The 17,784-nt window shown below is 38.1% G+C and overlaps 2 protein-coding genes across 4 annotated transcripts in view; one reads left to right on the plus strand and one right to left on the minus strand.

Annotated features, from left to right (window-relative positions):
- LOC110832732 (serine/threonine-protein phosphatase Pgam5, mitochondrial) lies at window positions 1-6,378 on the plus strand. Of its 2 annotated transcripts, none has more exons than XM_022069998.2 (5): window positions 1-229; window positions 1,065-1,237; window positions 1,985-2,199; window positions 2,348-2,481; window positions 3,566-6,378. In XM_022069998.2, exons 1-5 carry the CDS (start codon window positions 66-68, stop codon window positions 3,714-3,716), a joined length of 837 nt encoding a protein of 278 aa, XP_021925690.1. In that variant the 5' UTR covers window positions 1-65; the 3' UTR covers window positions 3,717-6,378. The 2 variants fall into 2 exon arrangements, with proteins under 2 accessions (XP_021925690.1, XP_021925691.1); XM_022069999.2 differs by having other exon boundaries at window positions 2,351-2,481.
- LOC110832733 (neo-calmodulin) overlaps window positions 5,762-17,784 on the minus strand; it is a 27,858-nt gene continuing 15,835 nt past the window's right edge. The window contains exons 2-8 of one of the 2 annotated variants that reach the window (XM_022070000.2): window positions 12,558-12,677; window positions 9,891-10,056; window positions 8,440-8,583; window positions 7,988-8,097; window positions 7,341-7,431; window positions 7,075-7,131; window positions 5,762-6,377 (exon numbers count right to left, since the gene is read on the minus strand). In XM_022070000.2, the coding sequence (XP_021925692.1) occupies window positions 6,286-6,377; window positions 7,075-7,131; window positions 7,341-7,431; window positions 7,988-8,097; window positions 8,440-8,583; window positions 9,891-10,056; window positions 12,558-12,677 (780 nt within the window). In that variant the 3' untranslated portion in view covers window positions 5,762-6,285. The remainder of the gene's footprint in view (window positions 6,378-7,074; window positions 7,132-7,340; window positions 7,432-7,987; window positions 8,098-8,439; window positions 8,584-9,890; window positions 10,057-12,557; window positions 12,678-17,784) is intronic. The other variant, XM_022070001.2, reaches the window with a different exon arrangement.

Below are 17,784 nucleotides of genomic sequence, written 5' to 3' on the forward strand. Positions count from 1 at the left end.
TTATGCGTAGTTCGCATAGTGAACCGGAAGTTATTACAGTGGATTTAGTTGTATAAACAAACATCATGAATGGGTTCACAAAGTTTCAAAAATTTGTTTTAGCAGGATTAGGAGCATGCGGTGGTGCACTTACTCTTTATTACAGCTTTCATAGCGATAGAAAGCGAGCTTTTGCATCGTGGACTACAAATTACACTCCTACTTGCGAGTGGGATTCAAATTGGGACAAGTAAGTTAGGTTAGGGGCAGTTTCATGTGCAGAAGAAAGGGAACAGAAAAATTGCATTAACTTTCAATTTAAATAATGTTAATTACAGCGATTGAATAATTTTAAAATTACTTATGAAGTGCTTTATTAACAAATGCATTAATTATCAAGCCATAAATTTCGTTATACTAAGGCATAGGTGATAAGGTTAATAGTAAAGTTTATCTTAAAGAATTAGGAAATGAGGTTGTGCATTGGATTCATTTGGCCTAAGTTAGGCTCCAGTTAGGCTTTTGTGAACACAACAATTATTAAATAGTATTTCAGGTTCTTACAGCAGCAGGTATGAAGATGGCTGTCTTCAGGGTTGTAGCACTGTTTAGTCTGATAGAAGTTTACTGACGATATAGAGGTGCTTGCTGCCCCCCCATCATCAGCCTGATGATGGAGGCAGCAATTACCTTTGAAATGTTGTTAAACTTTAATAATACTGGCAGTTACTGAAAGCAGAACATATTAATTCTTTGCAAGCCATGTGTAAAATTATGGAGTGCATGTCATTTGACATTCAGTCTGTGTGTAAATTTTATTATAGCTTGTATTTTTTCATTTAAAACAAAATAGTTAACCATAATATTGTGTTTGAAGCTTCAAGATGAAAATTAACAGGATTGATCTTATTACATGACAAAGAGTAGTTTTATTTTATGTAAAAAATCTAGCCTTTTTATGGTGTACATTGCTCTTTGATGCTGTAGTTTTACCAACTGAGTGATCTGGCAAAGTAATATGTCCCATTAGTTACCTTGTTACCCAAAATTGATAACTACTGCATAGAACATAATTTTGTTCACAGGAGAGATCCAACAAGTCTTGTAAAGCCATCAAAAGGTGGAAGTGATGATAACAGATACAATGAAGCTGTAGAGAGAGTCAAACCAAAAGCAGTGAGACATCTTTTGCTGATTCGGCATGGCCAGTATAACATGTCTGGGAAATCAGATGAAGAGCGTATTTTAACAGACCTTGGTACACATGCTGTTTACAGAATGTCTTACTATAAATAGGTTCATTATCACTAGTAACCAGAGAACTATGCTCATGCCAGTAATGTTTGTACTAGAATATCTAAACAGTGATCAAAAGGTATGTAAGTAAAGAAAGAAGTCCACAGCTTTGACTTCTTGTTGCTGGGCAACCATTGGTCAGAACTGTCAGGTCTGGTGGAAGACTTGGACCTGTTTTATAGCAGACATACAGTATGGATTCCATTTAATGCACAATGTAATGTTTTTTTATAAAATGTATGTGTTAGTACAATAAATGCTGCTTAAAATATAAATTAAAGAGACCTAAACATCTTTCTGTTTAATGTAGATATGTACTGCTAAAAATATTGCTAATTACATACCACATACATATATTATCCAAGTTACAAGTCAGTAATTCAAGCGTAAGTTTTGTTTCTTCTCTTTCTTGCTTCCTTCCATTCTTTTCCTTTTTTCTGCTAGTTCTTTAGAATATTCTACTCATGTATAGTTGATGGTTGGACGCAGTATGGAATAAATTATGTGAATAGAAATTTATACTGAATCCAGTTATATTATTGTTTTCCTTTTCAGTTACTGCATACATTCAACAGCTGTCATTTATCAAAGGCAATTTCATGTTGTTTTCCTCTCTCTGTTCTTGGGATCAGAGAAGTTTTCTGGTATGGTGGGATCAAATTTAGACAGAATTTACTGTGATATACTTTAACTGTATTTTTATTTGCAGGTAGGAAACAGGCAAAACTTACGGGTCTACGATTACAGGAACTTTCCATGCCATATACAAGATTAGTCAGATCAACTATGACAAGAGCAAATGAGACTGCACAGATAATTCTGAGCTCACTGCCTGCTATCCCTGTCTCTGATTGTTGTTTATTGGAGGAAGGATCACCCATACCACCAGAGCCCCCTATTGGTTCCTGGAAACCAGAACCTTGTGTAAGACTTTCATTGTGTTTTATATTGTTTGATGTTTTTGCAATTAATGCAGGATAATGCATGCAATTTATGGCAAATTGTTAAGTTTAGGTTTGATTTTGATGATTATAATATATATCATTACGAGATTTTTAAATGTATTTTTCAGCAGTTTTACCAGGATGGTGCACGAATTGAGGCTGCATTCAGAAAATATTTCTACCGAGCTGAGAAATCTCAGGAAAGGGACAGTTATGATATACTGGTTTGCCATGCCAATGTCATACGTTACTTTGTCTGCAGGTGAGTGATGGAAATATTATGATATAGTAACCTGTCAATAGAATGAATGTTAGATTGATGAATATTTCAGTTTTTCAGAACATCTTCCATTTTCAATCCTGTTCCTTATGTAAACATATTATAATGTTTTAAGTTATTAATAAATTAAATTAATTAAATTGTTTGCATTAGTGAATATAAGTTGAATTTTGCTGCATAATTATGGTTACATTGCTGTTACACAAATATAATATAGTTGATGGAAGTTGTAACAAAAACATTTCTCATGTTATACATAAGAAAGCAAGTCATGTGAAAGGGATAGGAAAAAATGTTTGTGTGTGATACATATGAAAAGTAATACCAATTCAGATACCTTTGACTTTGATAAATTGTATATCGGACTGCAATTTTGTGTCTCATTAGAAGAAAATTATTTACTTTTTAAGGGGTAAGAAGGTATCTTACTCTTGTACAGAAACAATGTTTTTTTATGATAATATAATTTGAAACATTTTAGACACATTTTGCACTAAGCACCATACATTTAATTCTAACAATTTTTGTTTTAACTGGTATGTTTTCAAAGTAAAATGCAATTTTTTATAATGATATTTTACTGTATTATAATTTAAAGTACAACAAAATCCAATAGATGTAAATGCCATTCATTCATGTGACATATATATGCATTCACTTACATTGAAGTTATATGTTACTAAATTGGTGGCTTTTAGTATTGCGTATTATACATATACAGTTTGAAGCTTCTGTGATGACTAGAAGTGATGAGAACTTCTCAGGCTATCAGCTGCAAAATTTTCAGATTTTAGAGACCATCTCTGTCACCTAAATATTGGTCTTTTGCTCTGAATTAATGTGGCTGCTCATTTAATAAGGTATCGTTATAAGTGTAATTCTGTAGTGTTGAACTATAGAAACAACAAGTTGCATCAATTAAAATGATTTTCTTCAGTTGTCTTTGGTCATATGGTCATGTTTAATTAGACTTGCATAAATTGAGAATAATGTCATGTCTTTTTGGTTAAAATCCCACTTAATTTATTTGTTGGTGAAATAACACTGTACTGTGGGTGAGATACAGGGCCTTGCAGTTCCCACCTGAAGCTTGGCTCCGACTCTCGCTGCATCATGCTAGCATCACATGGATCAGTGTGATGCCAAGTGGGCGTGTTATCCTTCGTGCACTTGGTGACACTGGTCACATGCCACCAGATGTCATCACTTCAAGTTGATCTATCATACATTGAAACATCTGTTTTGGGAGTGCTCAGGGTCCTGAAGGCTCAACATAAACTGGATGTGAAAGTTGAATGTCAGTTGTATGCGTCTTTGCGTGTTTGAATATTATCACTGACAAGCTTCAATGGCAGGAAGTTTATTGCAGCTCTATAAAACAGGGTCATACAGAGTTGGGCAAGTTGGCAGCGTGTGTCTCCTTAAAAATGTGCATGCAGTCCTCAAAGAACAAGTTTTAAAGTTAATGTCTTTTATGGACATACACTTGATGAATGATCAAATAATTTGTTTTAAGGACAGTACAGTAGTGTAATATGAAAAGATGATGTCTCAAAATTATACATGGTCATTACATGAACTATGATAATTTGGTGTATGTTATGGTACATTATTAGTCACTTCAGGTACATACCATAGTTATAAAGTATTGTGGAAGAAAACTGACAGTTAACAAGAATATAAGGAAAGAAAATACTACCACTTAACTTTTGAGGCACAGCACAAATTAAAAACAATAAGTACATCCCCACACCAATCAGCAAGGTCAGTATCAAATTTGAGGTGGCCCTACTTTGGATATATAGCATAGGCATTCATTAGACAAGATAATGTTTTTAAAGTTACTCAAATGCATGGAACATTTATTTGATCTCTTATCCTATGGAAACACATAATTCCATGTTTTGAAGCTTAGAATGTGTCACAGTTTATGAAATTATAAGTAAATCATCACATATCAGTTTAAATGTTTAGCAGAGATAGTCAGTCAGTGAATGCAAGACATACAGTTATATAGACATGATCATGATGAAAAGTGTGTATAGAAGTGTTTCACTTTTTCATAAATACGTAAAGTAAAGTGGGACATGATAGAAGAATAGCTATATGTGGCTCATGAACTATAGTTTGGCTGTCGCATGTTTTTGTTTCCGAAATGTTGAAACTTAACTGTTCTCTGTAAACCAGACAGAAAATACTGCACTTCACTTATCACCTGACCAACTGACATCTGCATAAAATTTCATCCTTGAATTGTTTGCCAAAGGGTAATATTAGTTGACAAATAGTATTAAGAACTGAGGATTCTGGATTGTAGTGAACGATTGTACATAAGGCAAAAGTATTCAGCAGAATAATGTTATTAGTTTAAGAATAATTCTGTTATTTAGGGTGCATTTTTGTATTTTTCTTTTCACAGGTATAAAGATGTATGGTATCTAAGAAGTGCCATAACAATCAGACTTGTATTTATCAGCATATTTTTTGTATCATTATACTTTGATAATTACTGCAGATACTTGCCATTGTGCCATAATACATTTATTAGAAGAATGCTTTTGTTTTAATTTGTGTTTGAGGCTTGTGATTCAGCATATTTAAGTTGTGAATGTTTGGGTTTGAAACTGAAATTTATATGTGTGTTATATTGACTTTTGGATATTACACACAAATACATTTATGCCTTCAGTGCTTATAAATTGTGTATAATCAAAATTATGTGTATTTTTTAAAATAAAAAAAAAATACATGTATGTAATCTGAGAATTTGGGTGATGTGCTAATTTATTTCATGCATTACATTCGTGTGTATGATGAAGGTTTAATGATATCTGTGTAGAAGAGCTTAGTTGCTTCGTATTTATTCTCATTACAACAATAAAAAGGTAAAGATATGCCTCTGTGTTTGAACACCACATCATGAAGGTGTATAAGGAGAGTGGGGTTAAAGCTTCATAACCTTGACACTTGATGGAGATGGTGGTCTAGTACTCCCAAATTTAACTCAGATCTCTTACCTGGATTCCAGTTTTAGACATAGAACAAGATGTGTTGACAAAATTAAACCTTTTTTGTGAAGACAAGAATGTTACTTTTGGACACTGTCCGTGTGCTTATGTAAGAAAGGTAACCCTTGAAATGTTGACACATATCTCTACCACTTCTACAAAATTTAGTTCACTAACTGTTCTAAGATATATTTATATCATAACATAAGTCTCTAATTTCAAATGAACCTTATTTTAAGAGATAAAGTATCTAGTTGCTTTATAGTTTTATTTATTCAGCACACAATCACAAATATACATTTATCAATATGTTAATCTGATAATTAGTAATGGCATCATACATATGCTTACATTAGAAAAATGTTGGCACATTTTTTTATATATTTAAGTACACATTGCTTGATCAGCTGAAGCTCAATTCACATATAATACTCAACAGTAGTACTGTGTTCAAGTGCAATATGGACGTTGGTAACTTGTGTTTGGTGTAACAGGGAATATGAATTTCATACAAACATAGGAGATGTAATTCAATTTTTGAACAAGTGATACTTTTAAAAATATTTTTTCTTAATATTTCTTCAGTCAGTTGTATGAATTCACTCATTGAAGTTTAACTTGGAAAATTTTTAAAGTTATGGTACAATATGGAAGAAGACATAAATTATGTAACATGTGAGAATAAAGCAAAGAGAATATTTAAAGACTGCCACATAATTTCACAGTAAGAATGAAGTGTCTTGTCTCCAGGTTGTGGCTTTGTTTACGAAGATGTTTTTCACTGATGTACTACTCCAGCTTCATCCCTGTCGTCCTCGTCTTCATCCAACTCCTCTTCTTCCCCTGGCTCTCCCAAAGCATGGACAAATTCTGTAACAAGGTGAGTTTTTTATGTTTTGCATATCTCTCTGGCTGTTATGTTCATTTACTGTGGATACCAGTACAGCATTGAAAACCTAATCACACTGCATGTTGTCTGAACTAACTATTCTTGTACTTAATTAACATTTGTGACTGGTTTGTGATGTAACGCGCAGTTTATCTCATCATGCATCACACCCACATACCTCTAAGCTGTAAACCCCAAATTAAAGTCTGGCTGGCAGCCCTGTAATACAGGTTTCAAATCCCCTATTCTCGTGTGTTAAAATTTAAAAGTACGTGGTATTTAAAGAATGTGTGGATGTTAATGATGTCCATAGTTTATACCTTTAAAAAAATGTTTGATCTGGCTTCATGTAAATTATAGGTGGTAGTTGACTGATTAACTACCTTGTCTCTGAAATTAGCCAAATGAGCTTAACCATGATTGAGGGTATAATATTGTTTACTGCTTGGTCATTGCGTTCACACATTCTCTCGAGATGAGTATGAGTGTGAATCAGTGGTGAAATGACGATTAACAGGGGAAAACTAAAGAACTTTGAGAAAAATTAAACATCAGTGTGACTTTATCCACCATGAATTTTGCATGAAGTCACTCAAAACTTTGATGTTACATATAATCACAGTTATGTTTGGACTTGCGGACTACATTAAATTTATTAATGGAAATGCTCATTCTCACCATAAAAGTCGATGCGACCATCTCCATCAACATCAACTTCTTTGATCATATCTTCAACTGAGGAAAGAAAACAGAAGTTCCTTGTAAACCATATAGCTAATGTGTAACTCTAAGGCATCACAGGTCAAATCTTTGTAATACTGTGACTAAAGACAAGAATTACTGAATTTTACAATATATAGAAGTGTTGATAGAAATTTAATGTTAAGTTTTATACCAAATTGTAAAAGGCATAGGGTGCTGCATGTATTTATAAATTCACTTACTTTCCTCCTCTGAGAGGTCTTCACCAAGACACTGCAGCACAGCTCTGAGGTCTGAGGCGCTGATGTAACCTCGGTTGTGTTTATCAAACACCTGCACCATGTCAAATCAATGTGGGTTAATTTTTCTGTCATTGTAAAATGTTTCAGGAAGCATGAACGCATTTCAGGTTTCAGTACATAAGTTCATGGAAAATTCCTTTTGCATATATTTGTCTGCAGTTATTCAAGTGGAAGATGAGTTTATTTTTATTTTAGTATGTCTGCTCTTTATGTAGGTTCACTGGATTCTTGTAACGGTATTAGTTGAGGATTTAATTAAGGCATTCTCAGCCTTTTAAATAAACAAGACACCACGTTCTCCCTTTCTTGACTTGCGGGCTGCCAAGTTAAAAATTAATTAATTTAAACCTTCATGGAATCTTATTAAAAGTGTTACTAACTTGTAGGATTTCATGTTTTCACTGCAGTGAGTCTGAAGTTGGCTGTCTTCTGGGTTGTTGTGCCATGTAGTCTGGTAGGAGTTTACCGACGTTTCAGAGGTCATCGCCTCTGAAACGTTGGTTAGCATCGACCAGACTACACGGCGCAACAACCCAGAAGACAGAAATCTTCAAATGAATACATCTTAGTGAACAATAAGCACTTACCCTAAATGCATCCCGGAGCTCTTTCTCTTCCTGATCAGCAGTCCGGTCGGTGGCTGCCCCCATGTTTGACACAATCTCAACAAATTCTTCAAAACTCACATTGCCATCACCTGAAACACACAGCCGCCTACATATAACTAACTCCAGTACACAGTTTTATGGCCTCCACACATTCTTAACCATGAATGCACTAGTGAACTAGCAGTTCTTAGCAATTTCATTTTCTGTTGCTGCTGTCATGGGTGGATAAGTATGTGACCACACTTGGGAACATATGTGATTTCAAAGACCATTTTAAATACATTGCAATTGCTGGAATAGAGTTGTTTCCTGATACGTCTTTTATGTGTTATTGACTGGTTGACTCGTGTAAGTGACGTTGAGGAATGTTGCTCGGATAATGGATTCTTGGTAGGAATGTCGGCAATATCTGTGTGCTCGCGGACACGTACCGTCTATGTCTACCTCGTGTAACATCTGCTGGAGCTCTTCCTCACGGGCGAATTGCCCCAGACTTCGCATGACGCGACCCAGCTCCTCCTGAGTGATGCTGCCATCACCATCCTTGTCGAACAGTCTGAATGCCTCACGGAACTCTGCAAGAAAAGAAAGAGGATTAACTGAGAAACAACATTCGTATGCTGCAATGTTCTTTTCGGTCCGTTCGGAAACAGGATTTCTCACTCGTCCGCTCTGCTCTCTGAACTACGAACGCGAACCTTCTACCTGTTTGCAGATGCTGCCACGGCATTTGCTTCGAGAAAGAAAGAAAAAATTCAGGACGGTCTCCGTAGGGATTTGATTCAAGGTCCTGGCTGCATTTCTGACTTTCATCGTTTTTGTCCGCCAGCATATTAAGATCCCATAAATGTGGTGTTCGGCGTCTGCAATAAAAGTTGTCGGCCGAATTTAATTTTGATTCGTATTGGTCCAATATCGGACTTCATAAATTTTATAAACTTCCGGCCTTCGGCACCTTTCAATTCACATTCAATAACTACCGAAAATTTATCTTAGATATGGATTCTCGCATCACACATGTAAATAAAGGTTCCTGACGTAAATGTTGTGGGTTGAGTCCATTAGGAGTAGCATTCGTCCTTGCGATAAGAGAGTCAAAGAGTTCCATCTGTCGAAATATTTTTTATAACCCTGGAAGTCAGACGGGATTTATAGGTCGATAACAAATGTGTAAATAAAATGGAAAATTCGAAGTCAAGTTTATGTCATGTCAGTTAATGAAAGCGTGATGTAAGCTAATGGCGTTTGTTTGTTCGACTAAAACATAAACGTTGTAAATAAAACCACAGAAACTGTATTAGATGCTTGATATAAATAAACGCAAGGAAAATGTAATTATGCTCATGTCTCTTCATCATAATGCAGGAACAAATTATGTTAGACACAGGAGACTGTTAATAAATCTTTGGAAAATGTGGAACAGATGAACCGTCCGGAAATCAAATTGTAAAATTACTGTATTCTTTGAATTGCTTATCGTTACTGCTGCACTCTCTGGCCGCTTTACCCTCGACACTCTTTAGGCAGGAAACTAGATCCAGTGTGGTCATTGTGGAAGAGCGAAACATCTTTGCCTCCGTCGAGCATCTAGCCCCAGTCGCTACACTGAGAGCTGAATATGGCGCGTATTAAACTTAGGCTGTGGTATGATAACGTCAGATAAGGACGTAGCAACAGCACGTTTTCTTCATATCCGAAATAAGTTACTGCTTCTGAATCGTCTCTTTCCTTGGTGTGGAAAATAGTTTGCTACTTCTAGTCTAATTCACGGTTGCGGGCGCAGTCATGATTTTTGCCAAAGTTAATATTTACTGTCGCGGTCTTAATTTATGAGTTATGCGTTTACTTCGAACGCTGAAAGGTACATTCGTTTGTTTCGTACCTTTCATCTGGGACTTTGAGACGTGCTTGTGACCCTCTGGCACGCCGTTCCTCTTGGTGTGATCGGCCGCAGAGGTGGCGGTCTGCGGAGTAGTTCTGTGGTGACTGCTACTGCTGCTGGTGCTACTGGTACTACCACTCTGCTGCAGTCCGCTGCTTTGGCGCGTCTGTCAAATAAACAAATGACATTACTGATTCTCGGTTTCCTTCGAATTTCCAATTGCTTAACACCTCGCACTTTTACTACCAGATGGGACATCGTGATCCTCCACACGGAAAAAATTGTTTAAATATAAATTCTTTTAACAAATGATGGTCGGTATATATCGATACGGAAATTTCCGTTTCTCGTTGCGTACCTGCCCTTCGAGAGGCCACTTCCTGTTAGTAAAGAACTCTAACTTTCGGGGGGCGTCCCTTTTTGAGCACAGTTACTTTTCCGTTAATTTCGCCTTGTCATATGCAAATGGCGATCCACTTTGGGCACTGTTCGTGGCTAGATTTGTTCCTTATGATGGCGAATCTTTATTATTAGGTAGTAACTGTTATTTGCAGGAATGATCTCTCTATCCGAATATCTGGCAATAGCTGAATTTAAGCACCTCAGCACCAAATATAGCAATGAAGCAATTCCTCGCTTTTATGAGATATACTAGGATTCATCACCATGTTCTACAGAGCAGGTCATTGGATCATATCCTGAGCCATTTGAACCCAATCCATACATACACATCATTTTAACTTTCTTCCATCTATACCCATGTCCCATAAGTTACTTTTCAGTTTTTCCGACCGCAGTTTTATATGCATTTCTCATCTCCTTCTCATCCTTATTATTATTATCATCATCATCATCATCATCATCATCATAGCGAGTGGTTTATAGCCTTTTGGTCGTTTCTTGCATCCTAGTGAACTAGGATTTTTCTGCCGTCTTCTCCTCATACTTTGCAGATAATTTTAATGTTAGCTTTCTTTCTCCTTCTCGGTCTTCCAAGTGACTAGCATAAGAAATTCCATCCAAACTCACGCATTCGTTTAGGATTTAACACGCGACCAGGTGGAAGGTGAACTGAATGACAGCCACTGTTTTGCACAAACGCACGTCAAACTGATAACGTGTGATGAAAGTAGAAATAACTTATGAAATCTGATCTGTAGTAATGAACGACATTTTCATACGTCAGTGTGTTAAGAAATGAAAGTGACGTTTGAAGTGTCACGTAAAAGTTGCGTGGTTTAGAAGTTACGTCGCTTAGAAGTTACGTCGCTTAGAAGTCCATGTACCGTCTCACGTAAGGAGTGTACTGCATGCTACGTCAATCGCTGTGTTTGACTGCGACAGGAAGACGGGCGAGAACGAAACTTTCGGTATGATCAATCGAGCACTTCTCGGGAGCGATCACGGTCGTACACTGATGCAAATACACCTGGGAAATACCCACATGTACATCCACGATGATTAATCTATCTTTTTATGGATAAAGAAAACATTTCGAATAAAAATAACAGTGCAAATGTATACTCCATTGGACTTAGCCCACACACGTTTTCCAACTGCGTTCTTTGGGAACATGAATTGCTCTGTGGTCTTGGTTTTAATTTATTACAGTTCTAGTAGTTTTGAAAATGAAGCAGGCGAATGGACATTGGGACAAAGGGCTTACAAATAATGCACTATCGCTATACAACGCGCAAGAATATATAAAAGATAGGGCATATTCCCTGACTTGACGACAAGACAGTGAACCCAACGTTCTCTACAGTGTTTCGGAACGTGTGGACAGACAACTTTGACGGAAGAGAGACGGCAGTTTCAAAGCTGTTACATTTTGCGGAGGGGCTTTGACAATATAAAAATTAATTAACATCTCCGTCTAGTGATTGGTACTCCTGCTTCTTATCTGGGAGGTTCCGGCTTCAAATCTCAGCCAGGAGGCCAGGTAGCCTGACTGACAAAGGCGATGGTTTTTAGGATGACAGAATGTATGGTGCCTGAAGAAGAACATTAAAGAATGAAATATAGAAGGAAACGCAACTGAATTTTGTAATAAGTAGCAGGACCAATTTTTCTGTGTGAAAGCGAATCTTGGACAATTTAAGCAAGAGACATAAATGAAATGCGATTGACACACTTAAGAACGATTAAGGACTGTAGTAGACTATACTATATTAAGACTGGACATATCAGAAAATACTTGAAAATGCAGTCGATACAAAATAAAATAGATGAACACAGAAAGTTGGAAAACCCATTTGGATAGAACGACAGACGACAGGATACCCAAACAGCCTGCACAGTACAAAACCAAAGGATGTCGAGACCAAGAGAAAGACCTCGGGAAAGATAAAACGAGTGTGTGAAGTCCGAAAAGGCTTGAGTGCATTCACGATGAAACGAAGAAGAACAATTTTAAGGAACACCCGGGCGATAACGGATATTCATCTGCTTTCATTCCGTATACATTAGTGTTAATTACATCCATGATTACATGATTTATGTCTAGGGAATTTGTCATGTAATCCATCAATTAAGCAACTGTCAGGTATTTAAAAGTGTTTACTGTGATTGATTACTTATTTTGATATAATTACGACAGTATATTGCAGTAACGTGGCATTGCCAATTAAGTGTAATTTCAGCCACCTGGTTCGCAATGTTACTTACCGGAACGTTGGCTAATGAGATGTAGAGACTTGTTCTGTGACGCGATCGCGATCGTGATCGTGATCGTGCATGATCATTTTGGGAGCGGACTCCGTTGTTGTCTGTTGCAGGAATCAGGCGCTGCGAACAATGAGTGCAGAGTAGTGTCCATCTGGCGTCTTCTGTATTTGTTAGTTAGTTAGTGAGTGTGTTTGTTAGCTACACCCTTCACCACAAGCTGTACATCGATCCCGCTTTTGTTAGAGTGAGGCAGAAGTTGGATGCCACGTGTTACTGATCTCCATCGACCAAGTGGCATCCAAGTGTGGCGTAGCCCATCCACCACGTTGCATTTCTTTGGAAACACTTTGATGAAGGTAACGTAAACGCCATTAGAACGGTTGTGTAGCCAAATCGTTCAAATTGTGTTGATCAGTGACTCGGACTTTTCAATGTTGCCAGCGCAGCGTAGTAAATTTAACTGGCTCCGTGACTAACGAGAACCGTGTGAGGTAAGCGGTGGAATGAACGTAACTTTCGATGACGACATCACGGTTTTGTCACAAGACTCGGTAGAACGGGTGGTTCCCCGTTAACTGTTACAGAAATAAGTACGCACGTAACGAAATATAGCCTTAAGTTGTTATACTCGATGCGCTCAAGTTCACACAACCCGAGACAACAGTGGTCTAAATGTGTCCGAATATTTTCGTGATTGTGGTACATCATTACGTAACAGATTATTCTTCTGTAATCCACCACTTCTTAACGTATTTCCTTGTGTCTAGTCGTTTGGGTATGAAACTGATGACGACACTGTTTTCCAAGTTTTGTTTTTTAAGAGTTCGCCGTGTTGCATCGGCAACTTCTCTGACAGTACTGTGAGGCGTGAAGTCTGAGCGCGTAGCTGCAGGTGCACCGCCGTTCTGTTGCTAGCAGGAAGCTTCATGAGTTTCACTGTAATCGATGCTCAGCTGAAATTAGATGGATTTTAAAACAGGACGTACACGATTTTATTGCACCCGTTCCATTTAGTTATTAGAAACGGTGAAGTAATATCATTATAGTCTCCGAAGACTGTTACATGAGCTGGTATCATTGCTCTTTGAAAAAATTACATTTCTGCTTCAATAAAGTATATAATTAGGCACTATAACACTGCACACAGATATAAAAATATACAGAAATCGCCCTCAATTACGAACTTTTAGTAGCCCCAATTACAAACCGCATATATAATACGTATAGGTCTGTCTGTCCACCTTCCCCTGTCGTGTTTGTGTTCGTGATGGCAGATAATTAACCTGAGTTTTAACTGCAGAGGTTATACTGCATCAAAAATTTAGGTGGAAGTGGTCGTGACATAGTTTAATGAAATATTATTCCAGCAGAAGGCGTGAAATATCAGTAAGGCCAACCGGTGATCCGGGCCGATACATAAAACGGGTAACTCACGAGTACAAGTCTAGCAGGACGTTGCCATAAAATCGTCCTGCTAGGTAATAAAATACGTTCTCTATTCAGCACGTCAATAAGTAGGTCCACTTTTAGGTTCCACAGGAAGTCATGTGCCATGAGTGGGATTTGCTTTGGTCACGGGTTACACGGATCGCTCTTGTAATAGGCTTACTGGAGGATATTGGGTTTAATTAACAGTCTTTCTTCATGGGAGTGAAGAGAATTGGTGTGAGGCGGATTAGGGATAAAGTGGGCGAATCGACTTTGAGACAAATTAAATTTCTGCTGTTTCAAGGGTCGAAAATTACAGAGAAGAAAACTAACATGAGACAAGGCGAAACCCCCAACGAACAATTAACTGCCATGCTCATTCCTAATTTTGTCTAATGGCACGTGTGTTCGATGTGCACTCTGTGGCTTGGTAACTGCTTCGGCTTGTAGGATGGTCGGAAACGAACACGTGGCAGTTTCTGCAGTACGGGATGAAGTGAAGATTATCTTCTTTCTTTTGATGTCATCTCGGGTTTTCAGCTTCGTGACTTACCGGTTTCAAAATCAAATTTTCAGCATCTCCTTGTTCTTACTGTTTGTACAGTTCAGGGCTGTTTATTGTTTCGCGTTATACTGTGACTCACTCTTCGTGCGTTCTGTCGATATGGACTTTCCGTGTCTGGTAGTATATACTCACCTTCAGTTGCAACACCAAGTACCTGTGGAATTTTTTGTTCATTCCATTACACAGCACAAATTTTCACTCATAAAATCAAGAGTCGCATACCACTTTTGTCTGTTCATTTTAACAGCACTTGTTGCTGAAATTTAACAACAGTAACACTGCAATGATCAGGTACGGAAATCGTATGATAATCTTTACCGCTGTTTTCCTGTGTCCTGTCCAAAACCGCGTAGTAGGTTGACTGTGCCCCGGACAGAATTATGGTACGCGTGTGTCTTTACGCGTTTCACAGATTCTCAGAAGAAAATAAATCAGTACGGCTGGGGAGGGGGATAATCCCGCGCTGGATTGTAAAACCGCCGGATCAATGCATTTCCCTTGGACGGAAAGCAATCTGAACGTTACTCCTCCACTCCATGAGCCTAGGAACGAAGGGACGAAGAAGATGGAGAAAAAGGGCTGAAAGAATTACAGTCACTACGTAACGTACACACTTTGCCACTTAAAATAGCCTATTCAGCTTATATTTTATCCACGTGTAACGTGATATAATATACGTTCTTCATACACAGAATGTATAATTTTGAAAACGCAACCAAAAAAAATAGTCACGTACTGTGATAAGAAAATGAAATCATAAGCAAGTCCAACCCCTTGTAATAGACTAACCCAGCCTCTCACGTGACACTCGAGTTAAGACCGCCTTGTTGCTAGGCCGCTTCTCACGTCAGATGCCCAGAGGCTGCGCAGGTACGGATATGGTGCATATATGAAAATAACATCGTTCGCTCTGGAAGATTACTTCGCATCTCAGTCGCTTGTTGCTGTCCGTGAAGCTTTTTGCAGTGCGTATCCTGACAAGGAAGTAACGGATAGAACAGTAAACACACTGATAAATACTGAGACCAGCAGTTCCTTGTATTCTCCCTGCATAAACTTCTTTTCTCGTGTACGCATAAAACTTCGTGCTTAATGTAATACGATGCCGATGTCAAGAATGCGTAGAGCTTTACCTCCACGTCCTCATGCTTCTTCATGTCTTGGTGCTTAAACAGGTTTGAGTGATATGGATAAGCTTGAAGTACGCGACAAGCGTTACGCAATGTTTGCCTTAAAACAAATGACTGAAGATTTAAGCATGGCAAGACCCCGCAGACACTTGCAAATCTGTTGGTTTTACACTCCTATTATTATGTCTAAGTATGCATCGCATGCACTTTTATTTTAATCAAGAATCTTCTTAACCTGTTTCTTATTGAACTTGTGTTCTTTTGATACTCCATTGAAAGCTGTTTGTATAAACTTTCTGTAGACTTAAGGGATGGCATTTCTTCTAAACTCTTCCTTTTTTGTTCGGATATATTCGCAAGGTGGATTTCTCCGTGTATTAATATTCCGCAGGAGGAGATGTTCGTGATAAGGTTTAGAAAATCCACATCGTACTAAGTGGATGCAAGATAGTGCAGCACTTTAACTTCGCCGGGTGCCTTATCACCCGTCTCTGTTCGTGTGTTCATTCACGCAGTGCCTGGGCTTTGGCAGGTTCCTCTGTAGAACATTAAGCCACTACAGGTCGTCTTCGTTTCCTGGAATGAACAGCATTGGAAATTACAGAAGCGTTTTTTCCTTTCTGAATGCCTCGTTGACCTTTGCGTTCATTTATCGCAGATATGGTTCATATTAGTTGCAGATTTAAATAGCTAAATATAATATTGAACTTATTTATAGTGGATGTCGCTTGGAATTTATTATGGACACATTTTGTGATCTAGTGCCTCTTCGTGGGAAGAAATATTTTTCAATATTTTCAACTGCAAGTTTAATAGCGCCAGAATTAACGTGGCTTATACTTATTTCCTCAGCTTCTGTTAAACACAGTTACGAAATTTATATCCTTATTTCTGTTGGTGGTAGCAATTTAACGAACGAAAACTTGTTTCCTTCTTGCGCAATTCTTAACAAGATTCTGTCACCAGTTTTGTGCAATTTGAAAGTAACTTTTGCAATTACGTTTCCCTTACCATATCACTGAAGTTCGTATTTAATTGCTCTTTCAAGTTTCCTTCGTACAGACGTCTGAATTGAAAATGATTATAAGAAATTATGAAAGAGGGTGTTGTTCCGCAAGGTTAGTTGATTTTGTTACTGCAGTAAAAACTCAACAAAATCCATAAGGAAAGTCACTGGATTTTGAACATTGGTTTGACATTCCACGGAAAGAATGGACATGAACTGTATCGCAAGCAATAACATGCCTTACAAATTCTGCAAAAATACGTCAAGACGAGGGTAACAGTGCTGGTCATGCTGTGTTGGAAGCGCGATGCACTCAGGAAATTACCATACATACATACAGACAGACGAACCACCCTCCTCGTAGCGTTATTTCATCACGCTCGCCCAGCGTTGATGCCACACGTGGAAACAAGAGTGGTTTAAACCCGACCGACCGACCGACCGACCCACTTACGTCGCGCTGCGTGGCGCTTTAGGCAATAAAGCGATAGTCAGTAAAGTAAAGTTGCTTCTGTGCCCCAGAGCCACATTACGTATTGGAAATCACGCGATAGGGGCCTGGTAGTCGCTGCACCCGACGTGAACGTGCGTGGTGACAATGCAGAGATTCGAACGCCTCTCAGTGGCAGAGCTAACCGGGTTCATAGTATGAAGTGAAAAGGATAAAAAATTACAGCCCTAGTCCATGCAATAACTATATTTCCATTCTGGCTAAGTTTTGTAATAAAACTAAAGTATGAAGATTTCTGTCTTCTAGGTTGTTGCGCTGTGTAGTCTGGTCGATGTTAACCAGCGTTTCAGAGGGCATACTGCCTCCGTCATCAGGGCGATTCTTAGTATGAAGATTTCTGTCTTCTGGGTTGTTGCGCTGTGTAGTCTGGTCGATGTTAACCAGCGTTTCAGAGGGCATACTGCCTCCGTCATCAGGGCGATGAGTATGAAGATTTCTGTCTTCTGGGTTGTTGCGCTGTGTAGTCTGGTCGATGTTTACCAACGTTTCAGAGGTCATACTGCCTCCGTCATCAGGGCGATTCTTAGTATGAAGATTTCTGTCTTCTGGGTTGTTGGGCTGTGTAGTCTGGTCGATGTTAACCAGCG

The sequence above is a fragment of the Zootermopsis nevadensis genome, unplaced genomic scaffold (genome assembly GCF_977971745.1).
Source record: "Zootermopsis nevadensis isolate Lab colony 2312 unplaced genomic scaffold, Znev_1.0 Znev_ptg000027l, whole genome shotgun sequence".
NCBI classification, from domain to species: domain Eukaryota; kingdom Metazoa; phylum Arthropoda; class Insecta; order Blattodea; family Termopsidae; genus Zootermopsis; species Zootermopsis nevadensis.